The sequence below is a fragment of the Ctenopharyngodon idella genome, chromosome 22 (assembly GCF_019924925.1).
Source record: "Ctenopharyngodon idella isolate HZGC_01 chromosome 22, HZGC01, whole genome shotgun sequence".
NCBI classification, from domain to species: Eukaryota; Metazoa; Chordata; class Actinopteri; order Cypriniformes; family Xenocyprididae; genus Ctenopharyngodon; species Ctenopharyngodon idella.
Genome location: NC_067241.1, coordinates 29,659,532 through 29,684,400, shown reverse-complemented (window position 1 = coordinate 29,684,400; position 24,869 = coordinate 29,659,532). Strand labels below are relative to the sequence as shown.

At 36.9% G+C, this 24,869-nt stretch overlaps 2 protein-coding genes across 7 annotated transcripts in view; both read left to right on the top strand.

Moving 5' to 3' along the window:
- LOC127505175 (uncharacterized) overlaps positions 1 to 24,869 on the top strand; it is a 456,255-nt gene that overhangs the window by 235,585 nt on the left and 195,801 nt on the right. The window lies entirely within an intron of this gene.
- slc9a8 (solute carrier family 9 member 8) overlaps positions 1 to 24,869 on the top strand; it is a 198,944-nt gene that overhangs the window by 165,938 nt on the left and 8,137 nt on the right. For 3 of the 6 annotated variants that reach the window (XM_051880532.1, XM_051880534.1, XM_051880529.1), the window contains exons 3-8: positions 1,599 to 1,679; positions 2,737 to 2,795; positions 15,158 to 15,241; positions 17,232 to 17,333; positions 17,519 to 17,553; positions 17,653 to 17,796. In XM_051880532.1, coding sequence (XP_051736492.1) covers positions 1,599 to 1,679; positions 2,737 to 2,795; positions 15,158 to 15,241; positions 17,232 to 17,333; positions 17,519 to 17,553; positions 17,653 to 17,796 — 505 coding nt within the window. The remainder of the gene's footprint in view (positions 1 to 1,598; positions 1,680 to 2,736; positions 2,796 to 15,157; positions 15,242 to 17,231; positions 17,334 to 17,518; positions 17,554 to 17,652; positions 17,797 to 24,869) is intronic. The other 3 variants (XM_051880535.1, XM_051880530.1, XM_051880531.1) reach the window with 3 other exon arrangements.

Here is a 24,869-nt window from a genome sequence, read left to right as displayed (position 1 = left end):
GGAGTCTGGCTGATGGGAATATGTCAAAAAATAAATAAATAAATAACTTCTTAACAGTTTACTTAATTTCTTAACAGTGTATTTAACATTTTATCAAATATAAATGCTATTGTTCTAAAATTTATAAAATAAATGCTGTTCTTTTGAACATTTTATATTTATCAAAAAAAAAATCTTGAAAAAATATATCACAGTTCTCCGTCACATAAAATCTGAAGCAGCACAGCTGTTTTCCACATTGATAATAATCAGAAATGTTTCTTGAGCAGCAAATCAGCATATTATGATGATTTCTGAAGTAAATGTGACACTGAAGATCGGAGAAATTATGCTGAAAATTCAGCCTTTTCCCTCTGCTTGCTCTAAATATAAAGCTTTCCTTATATAAGAAATGGGATGGTTGGTGAGTCATCAGACAGTATTTCCTCCTCCGTTGCTAAGGGTTACGCCTGGTTTTGTGTACCTGACACCACTGAATCAATGATGTCACAGTGAAACTCCTCATATGTTTTTTTTTTTTTTTTGTGTGTGTTATTTAAAAGCTTACAGGTTTCAAGTTACATGTTGATGTTTTGGGATTGGCGGCCCTCTGCAGTGATGCGTCTCCCTGTGATGTCAAGAGTTAATGTTTGTGTTCGGTGTGTTGTATTTGTGTTTATGTACCGGATAACTCCTCCTGAGTGTAGTCTTACATACTGACCAGCTCTGCGTAAGATGAGGTCTCATGTTGGTTTTCAAACCTTGAATTCGTTAATAATGTCTTCATAATGTGACACTGGAGGTTTAATCTAGGTTAAAGTGTAATTATAAACCTGGACAACACATTACAATGGGTAACAGTGACACAGCACACTCACAATTCATCTTCTCCTGTCTTTTTATATCTGACTAAACCTTTTACCTTTTAGACAATGTAGACATATGATATTGCATATTGAATAGTGATACTTGTTGTGTGTATCATTTATTGCATATTTAAAATTAAACACAAAAAATCCATTTGCAAAAAAGCAGGCAAAAAGAAAGAAATAAGTACATACAAAAATGTAAATAATTAATAACATAAAAAAACAAACAAACATTTTTTAACCCTTTCTTTAACCTTTAATTAACATACATAGACTACCATTCAAAGGTTTGGGGTCAGTAAATTTTTTTTAATGTTTTTGAAAGAAGTTTCTTCTTATCAAGGCTGCATTTAATTGATCCAAAATACAGTAAAAAAAACTGTAATATTGTGAAATATTATTACAATTTAAAAGAAATGTTTTCTATGTGAATATATTGTAAAATGTAATTTATTCCTGTGATCAAAGCTTAATTTTCAGTATCATTACTCCAGTCTTCAGTGTCACATGATCCTTCAGAAATCCTTCTGATATGCTGATTTGAAATTAAGATTTTTTATTTTGTTGCCTTAATTACTTGTTATAGTAAAACAATAAATTAATTTAATGTGTTTTAAAAAAAAAAAAAAAATTCTTAGCTTGATGACTGGTGCCGATACCAAGATGTCACTGTTATTGCAGTAACTAAAGTAACTTTTTTGTTGGGAATGGTTATGTCAGTTTTAATTTTTGTTTTTCTTTTCTCCTTAGGTATTTGTATTATATTGGTGCACCTGCTGATCAAATTCAAGCTCCACTTTTTGCCTGAGAGTGTGGCTGTGGTCTCGCTGGGTAAGTGTCTTTATGATTTCATTCTCTTGCACTTTTACCTCACAATTCCTCTTTATACGTTTCTATTCAATGTCGGCTGAAGCACTTGATAAAAACACAAAACGGAACATGTTCCTGTTGCATGTGACTAAGCAATGTCTCTTAGAAATCAGATCACTCTGTTTGAAGAACAATCTATTTACTTATCAATAATGAATAGACTTAAATAAGATACAGCGAGGACAAAAAGGGAGGGGACGCTATTGATCTAAGGTAAACACATGTACAGCAGTAAATGTATTAATTATTACTGAGAGAGTAAGCTGTCATCAGGTCAAGAGTAGGTGTGTATTAAAGGTATGAAACGGCTGTCCTGTTTCACAATGTGAGCCTGAATGAACACAAATGCAGTTCCTCTAAGATTACCTGGGGATTGATCAGTTCCTCTTAGCGTGCGACGCTATTAAAGACAGTTGCAGAGTAAACATTTAAAGGGATAGTTCACCCAAAAATCTAAATTCTCTCATCATTACACTCATGTTATTCCAAAAGAAGATTTTTTATAGGTATAGACATGTCAAAACTCACAACATTCAAAACTGTTTTGTGGAGTTTTTGTTTACTGAAATTTGTGGAACGGTGATTCGATAGCTGAACATTTGGCATGTTTTTAAACCACAGTATAGTCCATTGAACACACTGAACTTCTGTCAGTCACAGCCTTGTTTTCATTTCTGACAAAAATTAAATATGGCACCTTGACTAAGATCTATTGTATGGAAAGAAAAAATATCTTCTTTTATGTTCCAAAGAAAAAAAGATTTGTTTAGGAATTACATGATAGTAAAAAATAAAAATAATAGTAATAAGATAATTTTCATTTTTGGACAAACTGTGCCTTAGTTGCAAACTACAAAATTTCCATACTTGGTTGCAAACTACAAAATATTGTTAGTTGGTTCAACCTATTCTTTTGTTAATAATTCATATTGCAGGTAATTACTTCTTCAAAAAGGGTAGTTTGACAGGAGCTGAACTAATACTAAATGTACACTATATATTTTGATTTCTTTTTCAGGGATTCTGATGGGAGCGTTTATCAAGATCATTGAGTCTCAGCAGCTGGCCAACTGGAAGGTATGAAGCTCTCTCCATCACTATAAACCATAGATGAAGCTCTCTGATTTTATTTTGCCTTGTTTCTAACTGGTATTAACATCGGTCTTTGGTAATTCAATAAAACGTTGTCAGCCAGGTCCTTTGACCAATTAGGAATTTCGTTAAGGAACACTCTCTCATTACTTGATTACATACAGTACTTATCTGACCGAGATTTTTGCATGTTGATGTCAGAATTGTTGTTGAAAAGGTGTCATAAAGTGTTGCTCATGTACACTTGCTCATTTATTTATTTTTTTTGTCTTTTTTTTTTTTGTAAGAAATTGATACAGTACTTTAGGATGCAATAAACTGATTAAAATTAACAGTAAAGGCTTTTACGTTGTTACAGAAAATTCTGTTTCAAATAAATACTGTTTTTCATCAAAAATTTCTGAAAAAAAAAAAACAAATCACGGTTTCCACAAAAAATTTAAAGTTATAGTTCAGCCAAAAAATTTGAATTTCCTGATTATTTACTCACTTCTTCTCCATACTTGTAAACAATTTTTCGCAGAGCTAGACTAAGGTGAGCATTTGTGGTTAAAAGGTATGTAATTTTTTTTTTGCTTTCTGAAAATGACTTATTTGTGGGCTGGGTTCGTGTGGAGCCCTTTGAAGCTGCCTAAATATGGATTTTGGACCGTCAAAAATGGTCTACTTTGGCCAATATTCACCTGCATTAGATGGAGAAAAATCCTGGATTGTTTTCCTCCAAAGCCTAAAGTCATTTACATATTGGGTGGCCTGTGGGGCGAGTAATAAATCAGAAAATTTTCATTTTTGGCTGAACTATTCCTTTAATCACCACAACTGTTTTCATCATTGATAATAATCAGAAATGTTTCTTGAGTAGCAAATTAGTATATTAGAATGCTTTCTGAAAGATCATGTGACTCTAAAGACTGATGATGATGCAGCCAAATCAAACTATTGAAACCATAGTTTTGGTGTAATGATTGTGTTCTAAACGAATAGGTGGTGCATTGATTTTGTCCGAGATATGTCATGATGCACTTAAACTTACAGTACAAATGCGATGTGACCATACTGAATATGCCCATGTCTGTGATTGGTGATCACAGGTAATCATACAAACACATACATTAAAGTACAAAAGACTAGGATCAAACGTTTCCTATAGATAGCAATCTTATGTACTCAAATATGAAACACCAAATAACTGTTTGTTGGGAGTGGTGAAAAAAGAGACATTGCAGGTCCAAATACACTAAGGAGTGGTCAATGAGCTATTACCATTGTGTCCTTGCCTTGATCTAGACGTCTAACCTCAGGCTGCTGCATGTGGACTGTCTCTGTAATATGTATATGAACATGTTATTTTTATTTAGGTATATACAGTAATCAATAGAAAATAAATATTTGCCTTGTAATGTCAGCTGAAGTGCGTTTATGTGCATTTTATCTTGGTAAACGCATAACTCAAAAGTAAAAAAGTCTTGACGTTATAGTAATAAAAAAAATATATATATTTATTTTTATTTCTAATTTTAATGTTTTTATTTATAATGTTAGCTGAAGTATTCAGCACATTGTAGAAGTTTTGAGAGCAGAGGAAATCATTCCATGCACCATACGTCTCTCCTGCGCTTCCGTCTTTTCCTTCCTCTTCTCATATTTTCACTCTCTTTCTGTCTCCTGTTTCATTCTCTCGGGCTTCACAAAGTCTTTGTCTCTCTCTCTAGTTCCTATTTGCTTCTCATGCCTGCCTCGCTTTCTTCTTCCTCTCTCCACCTTTTCAATCTCTGGCTTTAATTAACATTTTTTGTCTGGGATGTGAGGTGATGCCAGGCTCTGGCTCTGTGAGCTCACGCTCTACAGAGCTTCCTTTTGTTTCAGGAAGTCTAAAGGTCAAGAGGGCCCCTCAGTTCCCGCTGTGTTATGGTAACCAGAGACCCTCTCGATGAACAGCTCAACTGGAGCGTGTCTCTGCATCATTCGTTCTAAACTGTGCTTCAACTCTTTTCTGCTTCTGTAGACCACTGATTCTTGAGATTAGGCATAAAACGTGTCTAGAAAGCACATGATGTACAAAACATATTTTCAAAATTGACTAGTCATTCATGTAACCATCTAATCGATTTAGAAAATATGTAATTTTGCAAGACCAATCTTCAGGACTTGTATATTTAGGCAGTTTTTTTGGTTCATCTGACCACAGTAAGGCACTTTTCTTAGAGCACCTTCACACAGTTGTGCTTTACAGGGCTTAAATGTACAGATGCAGCTCTCTTCTCTGGGTGGGTTTTATTATACAAACTGTTTTCAATATTGATAATAATCAGAAATGTTTCTTGAGCATTAAATTAGCATATTAAAGTGATATCTGAAGGATCATGTGACACTGAAGACGAGTAATGATGCAGAAAATTTAGCTTTGCATGATCACAGGCAATAGAACATGGTTATTTAAAATTTAATATTTTACAATATTACTGTTTTAACTTTGTTTTTTATCAAATAAATGCAGCTATGGTGAGCAGAAGAGACTAGTTCCAAAACATTTAAAAATTGTAGCGACCCTAAACTTTTAGTGTATACGGTAGTGTAGCTATCTAAAATGAGGGAAATTTTAATTTACTTTTAAATTTTTAATTAAAAAACAATTTTTTTGCTGTTTGTGCAATGGTGTTGACATGTTCCTTTGTCACATGTTCCTTTGTTCAGTTTCCCGCCATCATCTGTTACTGTCATCATTAGTTCATTTGTATCACCTGTGTTCCATTAATTACCCCTGTTAAGTCTGCTACTTAAGTTCCTCCCATTCACTCAGTCTTGGTCCGTTCACCGTCCGATTATGTTGTGTTGCACCTGACTGCCTGTCTCCCTGTTGGATTATTCATTAAACCAGTATTTTGGATTGATTCTCTTCGTCTGTGTTTCCCTTCCTGCAACCCGGCGTGACAGATGAACGGACTGCCCTACCTTGATGAACGGGCAATGTTCATCACCGTGGCCCAGGAGAGCCATGATTTTTTTTCATTTGTGACTAACTGTTTTTTGGCCAGCAACAGCGTTCTGGAGGACGACGCCCTTAACACCCTGTTCTGGAATGCGTGCGGTCCCGATCCAGAACCCGGCCAGACCCAGAGTCCAGCTCATCACCACCGCGATTGACGACGCCTGAGCCCCCCGCAGACCGGAAGCTTCCGCCTGCCGCAATGTTAGAGCCTACGCCCGAGGATGGAAGGTTGGAACTCTACATCGCCCTGGAGCCGAAGCACCGCAGTGAGTCTGACCAGGGGTGTCGTCACCGTCCATCGCCGTGGGAGACCTCGTGGAGTTCGAGGGGATGGATGCGAGCCCCGCCGACCCCCCCGCCACTGAGAGCGAGCACCAGATGGGCTTACTGGACAGTTTCAATGAGTGTGGTGAGATAAATTCCCTATGTCCCTGGAATTCTTATGAATCTGAATCTGCTGCGTCAGTTCTGTTATCCCCACCCAACCTGCCTCTCCCACCACCTCTGCTAACTGCCATTAAGGACACTTTAATTTTTTTGGGTTCCTGTGCCACTCTTCACGTCCAGACCTCCGCCAAGCCTGTCACCCAGTCATCATCGTCTCCCATCAGTCCCGACGAGTCACCACATCCTCCTCTCAGTGGCGAGGCTACATTGTGGTCCTGCTGGGAGCTTACTCCTCCTGGGCGTCATGAGCCTGTTGCTCCGCCTCTAGCCTCGTCGTGCTCTGTCCTGCCTCGACCTGTCGACCTGGCTCCTGCGCCTACACTCCTCCTCCCCTCGACTCCGGCATCGACCATCGAGCATTCGGACTCGCCGGGCTCCCTTGGACCGTCGGCTCCCCCTGGGTCGGACGTCACTGAGCCTCCACTGCGGACTTGCGGGCCCTTCACCCCTTCGGCTTCGGCAAGCTCCACCCTCCCTCAGGCTCCACCTTTGCCCTCGGTCGCACCAGCTCATCTTCTGCTCTCCGGATCTCCACCTCCGCCTCAGAGTTGTCGCTGCAGCTCCGTCGCGGCCGCCTAGGTCATTGGCACTCCATCACCACCTCGGACTTCCGTCTGCGCGGTGGGCTCCACCTCCCAAGGTTTTGTCGCCGTCGGTCATCCCCCCCCAAGTCCATCTCCATCATGGCTCCTACCACCGTCGACTCCACCTTGGGGAATCGCTTTGGCTGAGCTCTGGGTCGCATCCACCTGGCCACTCCTACCTTCGCCTCTTTGGATGCTACCTCCTTCAGTCCCGCCCTGGTCGTCGTCCTCCGTCCGTCTGACTGCCTCTGGTTCCTGCCCCTGGCCACGTCCTCGTCCTCCTCCCAAGCCGCCTCCATTTTCCCTCCACGGCGTGAGGCCACGCCTTCTTGGGAGGGGTGTAATGTCACAGTCTGTTTAGTTTCAGTTTAAGGACTTTCGGTTTGTTTTCATTTGTCACATGTTCCTTTGTCACATGTTCCTTTGTTCAGTTTCCCGCCATCATCTGTTACCGTCATCATTAGTTCATTTGTATCACCTGTGTTCCATTAATTACCCGTTAAGTCTGCTACTTAAGTTCCTTCCGTTCACTCAGTCTTGGTCCATTCACCTTCTGATTATGTTGTGTTGCGCCTGACTGCCTGTTGGATTATTCATTAAACCAGTATTTTGGATTGATTCTCTTCGTCTGTGTTTCCCTTCCTGCAACCCGGCGTGACACACAGACACAACATATTATTTTTAATGTTTTCATAATATCTGACGGTGTTGACAATTAGGGACACAGCTGTGAAATTGAATTCATAGTTATAGTTTTTAAATAATCCTCTTCCAGGGCATAGTAGTAATATTTCATTGAAAGATATATTAATGTTTATTTATATAAATAGTACATTCTATATGAAGAAGTGTTTTCACAATACCAATATTTCAGTAGTTGGTATCAATACCAAAATTTCTATGGAGCTAGGATTATGACAATACTATTTGAATTTGAATTGTGTAAATTTGAATTATAGACAAGTGTAATTTACTAAAATTGAATATTATGTGGCATTTTACATAGTTCTGAATTAGATTTTTTTAAAACTTGAATATTAAACATTTGAAATTGAACACAACTGAAATGTTTTCATGGCAGAATTTTATAGACATGTATTTTCAAACAGCAGATTTTTCATTCTGAAATAGAACCCATTGATTATAATCAGTAATATAATGTCTACACTGGAAGCAGGCGGCGTGGCGCAACACTGTGTCTATGCCGGACGCGACGCATCACAACAGCTTGTAGTGACCGCTGCAAAGAGCGTGGACTGCGTCAGAAATAACGGGAATTCGTTTGCTGTTGGGGATTTGACCTGTCGCGTCGGGCCATGCCGCATTCAGTGTAGACAATATCAATGATTATAATCAATGGGTTCTTGCCTTTCTATTGACTAGTACAGATGCACGCTGTGTGAACATGAATAAATGGCTTACAATAATGTGTATTGAGCGGAAATTAATGGTATGGGCGTATGAACCACTGTATGTGAGTAGGGCAAGACCCATCCACTTTATAAGACCAATGATGTTGGCCCCACTCACTTTTACCGTCTTTAATTCCGCGCGTCTGTTCACTTTTCAGAGCGCCATCAGTCAAAACCATTCTACTTGATGAATGCCCTAATAAATATAGTCAACAAACATGTAAATAAGTATAAATAAATTATCAAACTGTGTGTGTGTGTGTGTGTGTGTGTGTGTGTGCGCGAGGCGCCGGCGCAATCACTTGAACCAGTCACTTGAGATGATGGTCTACTTAAATGTATATAGCCTATAAAAACAGAACATTGTGTTCTTTTAAATAAAGAAAACAGACAGGATAGCCTACTGCTTTCCGCTGTCTCAATTTCTTTTCCATCAACTTCTTTGTGATGGAGAGCGTCAAAACAAAAAAAACTCAGTAGGCTATACAGACTACTATTTGTCGCATTTTTTCTTTCTTTAATTTTGTTAATCTGTTAATTATTTGATTGAAATATTTGGCCTATTTAGTCTTTATAGGCTAGGCCTATAGGATTTTATGCGCTGTTACGTAAGTAAAACTAAACTCCTGGAAAACAAACTTTATTTTTAATGGGTCACAGACACTTATCCATTATTTTGTGAGGTATCTGGATATGCAATCTCTTGATTCTATTCCCCTATATTTTTTATAGGGGAAGATAGATCATGGCCACTAATTAATAATTCCTTCCCACAATTTATTCATTCCCTTAATTTAGTGAAATACAGGCACGTTGTACCAATCTTTTTAATTTAACTAAGGCACAAGGAAATAAAAAGTTGTAGGAACGAAATTATATATGCCCTCTCAAAGCGCAGAGACCGATATATGATGAAATAATTGTATTAAACTGACTTAGGCCCTACTTATATGCTACTAAATTTCATTGCTTTCCATGTTCAAGGACTTTGTATCGTTTCTATTTTAATGCAATTTTAAAGTTTGGATCACATTAAAAGCATTTGTACAAAACGGACTTGCTTCTTTTTTCCTCTGTGTTTTTTGCACGAGACACGCTCATTGCTCGACGATCGATAAGCTTTATATATCTTAGCTCTTTGTAGCGGTCACTACAAGTTGTTGTGAGGCGGCGCATCGCGTCCGGCATAGACCTGGTGTTGCGCCACGCCGCCTGCATCCAGTGTAGACATTATATTACTGATTATAATCAATGGGTTCTATTGTCACGTCGCTCGCATCCTGTGTAGACACAGTAGCATGCTAATCACTTTCACACCAAATATACTTTAAAATAAACAATAGAGAAACTTAGACAAATGTTTCAAGTGCTGAAAAAGCCAGCATAACATATAAATACAGCTCATAAATGTTTAAGCACAGTCTCACCTCAGAAAAACAACTGCAGCTCTGTATTTGGCCGGAATGCTTTCGACTTTTCTGAGACCCTCTACTCTTCCCTGCGGATGGCCTCTGACCTACTTTCTGTACGTTCTGAATTTCTGCGCTTTGAATTTACAATATTGAATTTGATGATCTGAATTTTTTCTTCCTCTTGAAAACTTGAAGCTGTATTTTTAAAAACTGGATATTTGCAGTCTAAAATTTCAGAATGAAAAATCTGCTGTTTGAAAATACATGTCTATAAAATTCTGCCATGAAAACACTTCAGTTGTGTTCAATTTCAAATGTTTAATATTCAAGTTTTAAATAATCAAATTCAGAACTATGTAAAATGCCACATAATATTCAATTTTATTAAATTACACTTGTCTATAATTCAAATTTACACAATCCAAATTCAAATAGTATTGTCATAATCCTAGCTCCATAAATTTCATGGTTCACACTGGTTCACATTTCAGCACCATTGCAAAAACCATTTTAACTGTTTAGCTTTTTAGCAATTTTTTGTTGTTAAAATAAAAAATACTAAATAAATTAAATGAGTTAATTATTAATGTTAAAAATATACTTATCGGGGTATTGGATTGACGCTGTACTTGTTACTAATGAAACTGAAGATAGGCTGGTATCATTCAATTTTTTTTAATTTATTTATTTTTTTTATTTCAATATCGAAATTGGTACCGAATTACCAGTATATTTGACAACACTAATATGAAGTATTGAGCTGAGGACAGCTGGTTTTAGGGGTAGTGAGTGATAATGTAATGACATTTTAATGAAGAGAAAATCAAATGAAATGGTATGTTTGTGTTAAGAACATACTAATGGTCATCTCTGACTTGTTTCAAAGTAGAACTGTTGTTATATTACAAAATAAAGACAGGAAAAGTTGTGTGACATGTTTTGTCTCATTTCGCAAGAATCAGTGAGCCGATTATTAGTTTAAAGATGAGATGAGCTAAAAGAAAATTTTGTAATGATTGATTGAGGCTAGCCTCAAAATAGCATGCTGGTTCTTGCCAGCAGCTTGTCCTCCTAAAGCTACGACATGCTGTTTTCTTGTCACTGCTACAGATGGACACAAAGCACCTTTAACCGTCTGTCCATATGCTCAGAGTTCATAACTAAAGGCTTTGCACCCAATGCACATTGTGTCTTGCCATAACGTTCCTGAGTCCCATTTCTAATAAAAAAGTGCTGAAATGTGTGCATTTTCTGCCTTGTGATGTACATGTTTGGTGCCACAGGGATTGCCTGAAATCAGCCTTCAGCAAGACCTATTTGGCTGCATCGTTGTCTGCTGCCTACATAGGGAGCGTCTTCCTAAAACAACATCCTAACAGAAATGGAACCTAAGTGGCTGATTTGAAGTGCTTTTTGAAGTTCTTTAATATCACTACTATGAGCGATTCCACAAAAAACTCATTCACACCAAGAGTGAATATTTGCTGCAAATATGTAATAAATATTTGTCTCAAGTAAGACTGAATCGAAACTGTATCCAATGACTGAACAAAGATTGTTGGGTTACATCTTTTTCCCCTACTTAAATCACGTTTTACGTCTGGATTGGATTCAGAGCAGTGATCAAAACACAGATCGAGTAGATCACATCCATCAACACTAATAAAGCTTGCACATTCCTATCTGGTTCGTCCTGGGTCGACATTTTGTTTGGCAACGTTAGGCAGTTTTGATTTATATGCTGCTTAATTTTTGATGATTATTTCCTGAATAATTTCCTTATTACCTTAAGCAATGCTTCTGTCGCTTGTTTCTGCTGCTTCTTTGCTTGTTTTTGGATCCATACTCTTTCAGAAAATGTGTAATATCGTCCCCTTCCGCATAACAGTGAAAACATGGATTGCCGGAAAATTCAGTCAATGGCGGGGAAGTGTTGTCATTAATGACGGAAAATACTGTAAGTGGCAGGGAAAGAGTTAAAGGCATGGTTCACCCAAAAATAAAAGCTCTGTAGCTCTACTCTCTCTAATGTCGTTCCAAACCCAGAAGGCTTCTAAACACAAGTAAATATATTTTTAATGAAACTTGAGAGATTTCTGTCCCTCCATTGAAAGTTCATTACACCAAAATGTTGATGTTTCAGAAAGTTCATTATAAAAATAATCCATACAAAGCCATATGTGCATTGTTCAGAGTTATGAATTAAACCTGTTCTGTTCATCATGTAAAGCGATTCTGTCTCTTCAGAAGTCTTGAATTGAACTTCTTGATTCATATGGATTACTAACGATTTTTTCATGAACTTTTTGAAGCGTCAAAATTTAGGTGGAATGGACTTTCAATGGATGGACAGAAATCTCTTAGGTTTTATTAAAAATATCATTTATAATATCATTTATAATTTATCATTTTTTAAATAATATTAAAATTACAAATTTTAAAATATAATTTTTGATTTCATTTGTGTTTTGATGATGAACACAAGTTTTATGGGTTTGGAATGGCATGAGGGAGAATACATTTTCTGGGAGACAGAATTTTCATTTTTGGGTGAACTAACTACCTTTAAAACATGAATTATTTTAAATTTATCTGTATTATTGGCTGGGTTGCTTTTTCCATTAAAGCATGTAAATACACAGACATCAAAAGCTGTTTTTGTTTTGCCCAAGGCGTGAATAGAATTATGCAGTTACTTTGCTTGTTAGTTTAGGTCTTGATGTTAATAACCTTTCCCTGGTGTTTTGTTCACATTTTTGCTGGTTTAAAAGCCAGATGTTAAACTAAAAACTTGAAACTCTATTAAGCACAAAAAAAAAAAAAAACATGACACAGAAATGTTGGTTGAAATAATTATTTTTCAGTTGGGTGGGACTGTTTTTATGCCAGTATTGTTCAGTAATTAATACAGTTAGATTTCAGAGCAACATTTTCAAATGATAATTTCCACAGAGCTTGTTGCAATACATCCTGGGATTGCCTTGGGCTCAAGGAACAGTGAAAAAAAACCCTGGTTTACACCAATGCCCATCCTTAGCAGCCCTTGCAAAAACTCTGAGAATGCAGTGTGTACTTCCTTAGTGTTACGAAAAGCATTCTGACACATTTTTATCTAATCAAGCTTGCATAGCTGAAAGTGTTTACATTTAAATACTTGCGTAGACAATGTTTCTGGCTTTATCCATTTAGATTAGTGCTTTTGATTTGAGCTATCTTATAAGGCAACACGATTTTGCTGGCTTCTGATTTGTAACAGCTTTGGCGTCAGAAGCTTTCCTATCATGTCTAAAAATGTTGCCACAGTTACAACAAAGATTGTGAGATGCCAGCAGAAGAAATTCTGCATTATCACATATTGTTGCAGCTCACAAGGCTTTCCAACATCAACCAACAACTTTCACTCACATGCAGAGCCAAGGTTTCATGTTTTTTAACACCTGCATAATTTTGATCATTTTAATCTTTGATATTTCTCTGCCGTTGTCAAGATGGTTCCCATGAATTTCTCTGATACTTTTGTTGTTGTTGTTGTTGTTGTTTTTGTTGTTGAGAACAGAAGAACACCTTACATAAAAAAAAGTATAACGAAGGTTGCCATACATTACAAATAAACCTTTAGGAATAACAAAGATTGTCATATATTACATATAAACCTTTAGTCATTTCACCGGTACATTATATCAGTAAACATTTACATACACTTACAAATACAATCATCTAAACCACAGAGGAACTTGTTAACCATTTCCTCCATTTGTTCTCAAAGATTTGCATTTGCAGCTGAAGTATATATGTGAGTCTTTCCATTTCTCTAACCTCTGTTACTATTTGGAACCAGTCCTCTCTCGTGGGTGGGTCTTCCTTGTACCATTTCTGGGTTTTTAATTGTTGCCAGTAAAATCTTAAATAAATATTTGTCATCTTTTCCAACCTCATCTAGAATATCTCCCAAATATAAAACATAAAATGATTTTGTTATATGTAGAGTGAAAATACTATTAACAGTAGACCATTCAACCTCCCAAAAACTATTCATCCAAACTAACTATTTGGACATTGCCAAAATCTTTGTGTATATGATGAGCTTTTTCTACCCCACAGTTCCTCCAGCATGGGTGAGAGGTTCTTGTTTGTAATTCCTTAATTCTTGGTGTGATAAAAAAGTGAGTCAGATTTTTCCAAAAAAAAACTCACGCCATATTCTTGAGCTTGTTGAGGTATGTGGGATAATACATATTTTATTCCATTGATCAGGTGATAAGGAAATGCTGTCCTCTTTTTCCCATTTTAATCTTACATATTCTATTTAATGATTACTCAAATTGCTTAGCCCTTTATATAATTTGGATACATTCTTACCCTTGCCTTTCTTATATGCCTGTATAATAACCTGCACAATCTGATTAATCGCAGCATTTTCCTTTATTTCTTTCAAATAGTATTGACGAACCTGTAGATATCTAAAAATATCTTGATTTACAAGACCAAACTTGTCTTTTAAAGTCTGAAAGCTCTCCATATTACCATTGTTTATAATTGTGCAGAGTGCAGAAATTCCTAAATGAATCCATTGCGTAAACCTATGATCCATTGTTCCTGGTTTGAAGGTTTGGATTGTACGCCACCCAATTCAAAATCTGGATTTGTTTCTCCAATTGGAGTTCCTTTACCATTGTAAACCAAATTTTCGAAGTAAATTGAGTTATTGGATTTACATATTGGATTTGCCTTTGAAAATTAGATTTTCCCATGAATTTCTCCAAACGTTCATGAACCAACATGTAGCTTTTGTCCCTCAATGATTGCCAGAAGTGATGGATCATTATGGAACTGAAAGAGAATGTGGTGGAGCAAGGCCTCCCTGCACAGGAACTTCAAGAATGAGAGTGTGCAAGTGATGAAATGTGATGCGCTGGTGGTTACATGCATGAAGTGTATCTTTGTACATTTCTGCAAACATACCATCATTATCACTGTCACAGAATCAACACAGTTCTGCTTTGTACTCCAGTAAAATGTGTGTGTGTGTGTGTGTGTGTGTGTGGACCAGGAAAGTAAATTTATAAACATCTCATTCAGTAATTCAGAGTCTAAAAAAAATGATTCATCTAAAAAATTAAACTCAAATTCAAAAAGTAATATAAAATTTAAAAAAGAGACATAAACTACACTAAACGTGATAGCCAGCCAAATTATTACTGTTACTGTGCTTAATATCACTGAAAATGACTATATTAATAGTAAACTAAACAGGGTTGCCAAGTCTGTGGTTTTCCCCAGAATTGGGCTACTTTTAAACTCTTACTGTGGGTTGATTTCCCGCACCCCCTAACAGGTTAAAATATTGTAAAAATTATATTTGACTGAAATGCTTGTAAGAATAACCTACTATTAATAATGACAACAATATTCAAGCCTGTATGAGCAGTATCCAAAATGAAACACAAAATGTCTGTATGTTCAAGCACACATGGTCATTTTTCTTTCTTTGTTTCTTTCACAGGAAGAGGAGATGTTTCGTCCCAATATGTTCTTCCTATTACTTTTACCGCCAATCATTTTTGAGTCTGGATACTCATTACATAAGGTAAAATATTACTGTAGTATTATTCATTTTCAAAAAAAAATAAAAATAAAAAATAAATAAATAAAAATGTCAGCACTCTGCAGTCGGCACCTAAATTGAATCGGTCAAAAAGATCCAAACTCAGTAGTTACTAATTAATCATTCTGGTGAACCCTTCACTGAGTGAACTGAATTGCTCAGAGTAGTTACTGAATCTCACTTACTAAACTGCAAGTTGAGGTCTTAAAACAAAGTATGTTTAGTGTATTTAAGGTTTGTGAAACTGATATACAGTAATAGCCTTTAAACATGCATGCCGAGACTCGGATATATTGTAATGGTGAGACCCAGAATTCAAAAACAGAAGTTATATATGAAACACAAAGCCATGTGATGCAGACGGCCTATTGCTATAATAACATATATGTATATAAATACACCGATCAGGCACAACATTATGACCACTGACAGGTGAAGTGAATAACACTGATTATTTCTTCATCACGGCACCTGTTAGTGGGTGGGATATATTAGGCAGCAAGTGAATATTTTGTTCTCAAGTTGATTTGTTTAGAAGCAGGAAAAATGGGCAAGCGTAAGGATTTGAGCGAGTTTGACAAGGGTCAAATTGTGATGGCTAGACGACTGGGTCAGAGCATCTCCAAAACTGCAGTTCTTGTGGGGTGTTCCTGGTTTGCAGTGGTCAGTATCTATCAAAAGTGGTCCAAGGAAGGAACAGTGGTGAACCGGCAACAGGGTCATGGGCTGCCAAGGCTAATTGATGCACATGGGGAGCGAAGGTGTGGTCCGATCCAATAGACGAGCTACTGTAGCTCAAATTGCTCAAGAAGTTAATGCTGGTTCTGATAGAAAGGTGTCAGAATACACAGTGCATAGCAGTTTGTTACATATGGGGCTGCATAGTCGCAGGCCAGTCAGGGTGCCCATGCCTATCCCTGTCCATCGCTGAAAGCGCCAACATTGGGCACATGAGCATCAGAACTGGACCATGGAGCAATGGAAGAAGATGGCCTGGTCTGATGAATCACGTTTTCTTTTACATCACGTGGATGGATGGGGGCATGTGTGTTGCTTACCTGGGGAACACATGGCACCAGGATGCACTATGGGAAGAAGGTAAGCCGGCAGAGGCAGTGTGATGCTTTGGGCAATGTTCTGCTGGGATCCTTGGGTCCTGCCATCCATGTGGATGTTACTTTGACACGTACCACCTACCTAAGCATTGTTGCAGTCCATGTACACCCTTTCATGGAAACGGTATTCCCTGGTGGCTGTGGCCTCTTTCAGCAGGATAATGCACCCTGCCACAAAGTAAAAATGGTTCAGGAATGGTTTGAGTAGCACAACAAGGAGTTTGAGGTGTTGACTTGGCCTCCAAATTCCCCAGATCTCTGTCCAATCAGGCATTTGTGGGATGTGCTGAAAAACAAGTCTGATCCATGGAGGCCCCACCTCGCGACTTAAAGTATCTGCTGCTAACATCTTGGTGCCAGATACCACAAGCACACCTTCAGAGGGTCTAGTGGAGTCCATGCCTTGATGGGTCAGGGCTGTTTTTGCAGCAAAATGGGGACCAACACAATATTAGGAAGGTGGTCATAATTTTATGCCTGATCGGTGTGTGTGTGCATATATATACAGTATCTCACAGAAGTGAGTACACCCCTCACATTTTTGTAAATATTTTATTATATCTTTACATGTGACAACACTGAAGAAATGACACTTGCTACAATGTAAAGTAGTGAGTGTACAGCTTGTATAACAGTGTAAATTTGCTGTCCTCTCAAAATAACTCAACACATTAACATATTATTAAAAGTTTTATAGAGTATAGACCTAGAGTATAGAATATTATAGAGTTTTATAGACCTTTTTTCAATGAATATGTTAGTGTTGGTTGTCCTCAAGCTGTCAACTTTTGAGTCTGTAGTCAGAGACTGTGATAGTTCTATAAACAGATATAAAGAGACAAGTTTTTTTTCCACAGGGTAATTTTTTCCAAAACATAGGCTCAATCACATTATTCGCCGTCTTTGGAACAGCGATTTCAGCCTTCATCGTGGGAGGGGGGATCTACTTTCTGGGCCAGGTATTTTCTTTCTTTAATAGGCATGAACAGCTTTTCTCATGTCTTTTCATGTAAACAGACCTATAAGTGATCATGAGTTCAGTAAGTGGTTTATCTAGTTAGACTAGTTGGCACACCTTAACAGCTCCTTTGACATTATTTCTCCATGATTATGACTGTTATGTTTGGATGTATTTCTTAAATAGGCTGATGTTATTTACAAGATGACAATGACAGACAGGTGAGAAAATGGCTTGGCAACATCTGAAACTATTGAGCAAAGTGTGTTGAGAGGCTTTGACATGTACGTTCATGTTTTTTCTTTTTTTTGTCTCTCTAGTTTTGCGTTTGGTTCTCTGATCTCCGCTGTGGACCCAGTCGCTACTATTGCCATCTTTAATGCTCTGAACGTGGATCCTGTGCTCAATATGCTGGTCTTCGGGGAGAGCATCCTAAATGACGCCGTCTCCATCGTATTAACAAAGTACGCCTCGATGAAACATCAAAACTCTCTTTCTGTCATTTTAGACAATTTTACACCAACTGGTCCTGAAACCTATGCACAGTCTCGCCCCCATTCTGCATGTTTCCACTGAAGTATAAGTAGTTGTGGGCAGAAAATCTCATGCATAAACTGGTCACACATTGTTTCTTAGCAGGCTTCCATATAACTGTGTCATGCACTTTTTTTCTTGTCTGTGGCCAAGCTGCCATTGGCTTTGTGGCTTCCAGACATCCTCATTCTGTCTTTTTCTGCCTTCTGCTCATTCTCTGCTTCCACGTCACATGATTTATGGCCATATAAAGGTGTGCTTTCTATGTGATAAATGACTTTAGACTTTTGCACAGTATATACATACAGATTTTTAGAATCGACTAGGACTGATGGACTTCAGACGCCCTGTATAATTAAAGGTCTATTCAGGATTGCCACATTCAGTTTGTTCAAGAAAAGCACACTTGATGAGAATTCTCTTGATGTGTGGTGTAGCATCAAGTTTGTCTTCACTAGAATTACTGGAACAGCCAAACCCATTCATTAGAAGGAGGTGTCCATATACTCTTGGCCATGTAGTGGCTATAAATTCATGGGTGTTTCTTTAGTCCTCTTCAGCTTTCCCAGCAGGAACTCACTTTCTTCTTAGATCAGGAGATACTCTTAATTAAAGGTGACACATCATGAAAAACAGGATATTGCTGTTTTGTACTGTATGTAGATCTAATCTGCAGCATTCCCAAAGTTAGGGAAATTAAATTCCTGCCTGGAAAAATCATGGAAATTAATCAAATTCTTAAAGCCAAGGAAATTACACACACACACACACACACACACACACACACACACACACACACATACGTACATGTTTACATGTAATGTTTATAGGAACTCTTCATAGGCGTAATGGTTTTTATACTGTACAAATTGTATATTCACTAACCCTACCCTTAAACCTACCCATAACAGAAAACTTTCTGCATTTTTGGAATTTATTAAAAATAAAACACATTTTAGTATATTTTTTAAGCTATTTGGTTTACAAGGACAGAGGAAGTGTCCTCATAAAACGTGTTTATGATGTAATACCTATATAATTATACACATTATACACATGTCCTCATAAACCACATGCCACATATACAAACACACACACACACACACACACACACACACACACACACACACCTTAACTTACATTAGAAGTGGAGTTCAGAGAAAAGTAGATGATAAAAACAGAATATATGACCTTTCAGGTGTTTTAACTGGCCTTTCTGCTTAGTCATTTAGCACTTTTCTATCGTGGAGGTCTTGTCTCATCAATTATTTAAAAGCCCAGATCCTAAATTAGCCGTTAGATCCACTTACATGACACACTGTAAGAAATTACCAGAATTGACTATTACATGGAACTGAACACCCTTTAGTGATCAGAACTTTTGTCTTGGTGCTTGGACAAGTCAAGCTCATTCAGTGAGTTCTAGGAAGTATGGAGCCTAATAATGTGCAGTAACTGAACATGTGACACATCTGTCACCACCTTTCCTTCCAGCTCTTGAATGATGTAGATTATGACTGTGGATTTGGGCCAATCCTGAATTTGCTGAGCATGACTAGATCGGATCCATTTATAACTTGAGCACTTCTATCTTTATAACCGGCTCATACGTATGTTTACATTTATCTCTCACACAGTATCACATTATGCAACGTTTGAAATAACCGTTTCATTTTTGTGCACGTATAGTTTCGCATACATGATTTATGATTATAATATCAGTCCACTAGGCAATTACATGCAGTCATGCTGGTTTTGTTTTATCAACACAATTGTATCCAGCTGTCTTTGTGCGTTTATGTAGAAACTGCTGATTCTAACGGAATATCAGAGATTATAAGTCAAAACCTCATCATTAACCGTTGGCCTCATAGGGAGATGTAATGTATGAGGAGTTCATGTGACATCTTTGTAATGTTTTTACATGTTTTACAGTCGATGGGACATTTGGTCCTAATGTTACCTCTGTTTTTGTAGATTCACACAGTATGAATGTGACAGAACTTCATATATCTAGATGACATTATGTTAGAAACATGTTGAACAGGAAGGGTGAGACGTGGTGTACTGCAGCACTAAGCTCACGTATCTGCAATCGCTCATTGTCATTGCTCAAACGTCAATCTCATTCTCATTCTTTTCTCATTTCTTCTTCTCTCATCTGGTCTCGTCTCAGTGTGTCTCTTTTCTCTTTTTTCAAATCATCTGTTTCCTTTTCTCTTCTTGTCTTTTCTATTTTCATCTCTTTTTGTTTATTCTCCTTATCTTTTCTATTCTTGTCTTGTCTTCTCATCGCTTCTCTTGTAGTCTCTCCTTGACATTTCTTCTGTTCTCTAGCCGCTTCTCTTCACTTGTCTCTCTCATCTTGTGTCTTCTCATCTTTTATCTCATCTCTCATTTGTTCTTGTCTCAAATCATTTGTTGTCTCTTCTTATTTCTTCTTGTCTCTTTCTCTTGTCCCATCATGTCTCTCATCTCTCCTCATCTAGTCTTTTCTCAACTCATCTCGTCTTGTCTCTATCTCTTCTCAAGGATTGTTCTCATTTTGAGTGTGTACTACGACTGTCTCTGGTGTGTTGGGTGGTAAAATGATCTCATTCATAATTGACGAGTCTGTGGAGCTGCTGTTATCAGCTGTTTGTGTGTTTCCTAGAAAGCAGTAATTCCTCTCTGGGTGTAGTTTTACACCTCTGGGCCAAGCTGTCTGATAAGATAGTTGTTGGTCTTTATCATCAGCTAGTACAGCTAATGTTCCTTTGTTGCTAAAATGGTTCTCTGAGCACAATAATTACATTCTTCTAAATTCAACCAGGTTTGCATATACAGTAAATTAACAGTCTAACAGGGTTAAACTTTATTTCAGTGGTCAACTTTAGACATTCTGCTAACTATAAGTAACTTTGCAACTACATGTCAACTAACTCTCATCAGAGTATTAGTAGACTGTTAGGTTAGGGTTAGGCATTAGCAGAATAAGTTGACATGTAGTTGCAAAGTTACTTATAGTCAGTATAATGTCTGTTCGGGAGCATCAACATAAAATGTTAGTAGATATTAAGCAGACAGTCTACTAACCCTCCTGGTAACACTTTCTGTGAAGACCATGCTTATAATGAATTTTAGCTCCATTTATACTTATTTATAATAAGTATTACTATTTTATAAACATATTTATAAACACTCATTAAGACCTATACTGCATTATGAGAACAGTTATAGTTACATTTATATTATTTTTATAATTACTTAAGTCATTTTCTTTTTTTAATGTGCATGTTCATAATCTATTATATAGTGATTTATAAGTATTAATTAGTCAGTCCTATGGTTCCATGAATGTATTTATAAAGATGAAACCTGCATTGCTATAATGTTGTTATAGTTACAATGACTTTTTAGTAATTCAGATTCATTTCTGTCAAATAATTGAATATATTGTTATTAATAGCCGTGTTGTGTTCTTATAAATACTTATTATGAGTAATAATACAGTTAATAATCTCTAGAAATGCATCATTGATGGCTTTAAGTAAAGTGAAAACACAGGATGCAATTTTCCTAAGGAAAATGTTAAGAAATCATGAAGATGTACTCTTTATACATTTTAAGTTGTAAGTGTAACTAATAAACAATAATTTCTGTAATAAAACAATGGGGGAAAAAAAACCCAGAAATCAATACAAACAGCTGAAAATATATATTTTTTAATACTAGCAAAACACTGCAACAATATATTTTTAAAGTATAATTCCAAACTGCTATAAGTAATACCATATGGCTGAGGAGATATAGCAAATCAAAATTACCATTCATGACCTCTAATGCAAACATTAGCTGTTAAAGACATAATTATTAATAACTAATTGGTACAGCAAACAAGTGTATAATGGATTATAAACATGCACATTGAAAAAGCAAATGCATGGCTTATAAGTAATTATGAAAATAATATAAATATAACTATTACTGTTCTTATAATACAGTATCGGTCTTAATGAGTCTTTATAAATATATTTATAGAATAGTAATACTTACTTATAAATAAGTATAAATGAGGCTATAATTCATTATAAGCATGGTCTTCATAGAAAGTGTTACCATACTCCTTTAAGTTAAGACTATGTGTTAAGAACTAGTCTGTCCAACTAGCAATTAGTTAAGGCAAAAGACGTAGTGTCTGTGACGTCTCCCGTAGATTTTTGAAGAGAATTTTTGAAGCGAAAATGAGGCCGTTGCCATCTTAGCAGCACGTCACCGAACGTCACTCCCGGATAACTGAAAATGGGCAAAGGGGTGGGACGTGGTGCCTGATTTGACGAGGTGCCTAGTTACTGAAACCACGCCCGCCTAGCGTGACGTGATCATGTTAGCAGGCAAAGGAGCTATCTATCTAAGATACTATCTTTTTTACGATATAGATGGTCCAGCACCAGTAATTGTAATTCGTGTCTGGTGTGCAAATAACAACATGAAAAATCAAAAGGGACTTCATACCTTTATAATGAAATAGCGATCGCGAGATGCATCCGTGGCACATGGATAAAATGTCCATGAGTGTCCATTGAAAAACAAAAAAACAGTACTTTTTGTCCACAAAAGCATTAAATATATATAAGATATATTATCCATAGTTTGCATCACATTTCTTCTGAATGATCTGCTCTCCATCATCGTTCTTTAAGAAATTATGCAACCTGAGCAGCGTTTATGTTGTAAAACTGTATATGATTGTATATATCTCACAAACAAATGAGCCCGCGTCCAAAGTCTAATTTTTCAAAATGCAGCAGTTTTAGTTATAATATTCAAGCAGTGCTGTCGGAGTTTTATATCCTCCTGCCATTGTCATTGTTGTAAATCTCAGGAACAAAACATTTAGCCAATGCCACAATCCAACAACGTGTGTTCTCTTTATCTTCCTCATGCGTGCACAGACGCACATCTGTCTCGAGTCTCGACCATTAACGCAGCAAGCCATATTATTTTATAATTGTATATATTACTATTTTATAATTGTATAAAATAATCTGAAAAAAAAAGCACCAACACGGCAGAGATGCCAAATTCAGCGGCTGGAATTAGCTGAGGTAAAGTGACGGCTCACAGACAACAGCAGCAAACCTGTCACTCAAGTGACCACGCCCTTAATTATGCAGAACTTTAAAGCTTAATGTAATTTAAACAGACAAGTTATAAAAAAAATTGACCCCCCTCAGAGTTGTCATGAAGGGCAAAATTAGCTGTATAGACCAAAACCACAATTTGATCCAGGCTGTAAACATGTTTTTTTCTGCTGTAAAGTTGGCCATTTTAACATGGGACTCAATGAGATTCTGCTCTCTTTTGGAGCCTGTCCCTAGCAGCCAGTCAATGAATTGCAGTTTAAGTCACTTCCGTATTGGCTTCAAGAGAAACATGGGAGGTTGCTGCTTGGTTACGCAGCACCTTTGAGCTTCCTCAAGAACCCATGCGGTTTGTTCTCACGCTTCCATGCACATACGGTTGAGCTTCTGTTTATGTTCTCTGATCAATGTTTATATGTGAGTAAAAGCCTAAATTCAATCTGTTCATATAAAGCAATTGAGTCTCTTCACAGGGTATCCGCGGGGCATTAAAAAGCGTTAAAAGTCATTAAATGGATTTTGCGAAAATTAATTCCTTAAATGGCATTAAAAAGCATTAAATTTTATTCCTACAGGCATTAAATTTTTTAGATAGTTTTGAAGAAAACTAGCACTACCAGATTATTTTGACTATAGCCTTCATAATTAATAACTGATTTGCTGTCACAAAATATGTACATTGGTGTGATAGAGGAGAGCGGGGCACAACCTAACACTTTTTGACTTTCTCAGTTTTTGTAAATCTACTTAGGGTTCAGAGAATTTCTTTTGTTCCTCATTAATTTCACACATGTCTGGTACAAATATGTGGCTTTGTTTCATTAATACAGTGTATACTTATTTCTTTATTTATCCCGAAAGAAGTGAAATGTGACACAGTGCCCCATAGGCGGGGCACATTGTAACATGTGATGGGGCACGTTGTAACATGACCATATGACAACTAAAAATGTTATCTGATTTAATTAAAAAAATATACATGACAAACTAAAATATTTTGTCAATAAAAGACAATTATTATTTTTTTCATATAAAATAATGGCATTTTTTTTTTTAGAAATTCAAATTTAAATAATTTTGTGGTTTGACAGTGAACACTCACAGAACACGAGATAAATAGAGGAGCCAGTACAAATGCTGTAAATTTCTTGAAATAATATTTTCTGAATGTTCAGGTTCTTCCTCTCAGTCTTTATTCACCTTTTTTCCGTGGCTTCTCAACAGAAATTCATAAAAGTTAATTATGCCAGTTGTATCGTAACTGTATAGAATAGTATAGTTCTAATAGCGGGGCACATTGTAACGCAGAGTTACAACGAACCCTATTTAAACCTGGTTAGTGTCTTCTGATAGTTAGTGAAGCATTAAAGAACCACCCAAACTGCTAAACAACAGATTGGAGTTTAAAATAATATCAGATTTGTCTAATTTTTAATAAACACAAAAAATATAGATGAAAAATTAGCTTAAGTAAGAAATTTACTTTTGCTATTGTTAAATAAATGTTCATTGATATCTTCCAAATATTTCTGAATTTTGGCGCATTTTTTCTCTATATATTGTCGATATGGCAACTAGTAAATAAGTTTCTTCATGCTATCATGTGTGGAAGTATTTAAACCATGCGTGTCACAACTAACCCCACGTTAGTTTGTGCCCCGCGCTCCCCTACACACGCGGAACCAGTTTGATAATTGCCTCCGGCCGGTGCAAAATTGCCGTAACGCCGTTTTTTGATAGCGGTTTACCGTCTTGGACCTGGAGACGGAAGGCTGCATCAGTGTTGCCAACTTAGCGACTTTTTTCCAAGAAAGCACATTGTGACAAATATAGCGACTTGTTGAAACCCCGGTACTGCCACACGAGCGCGAGATCTTCCT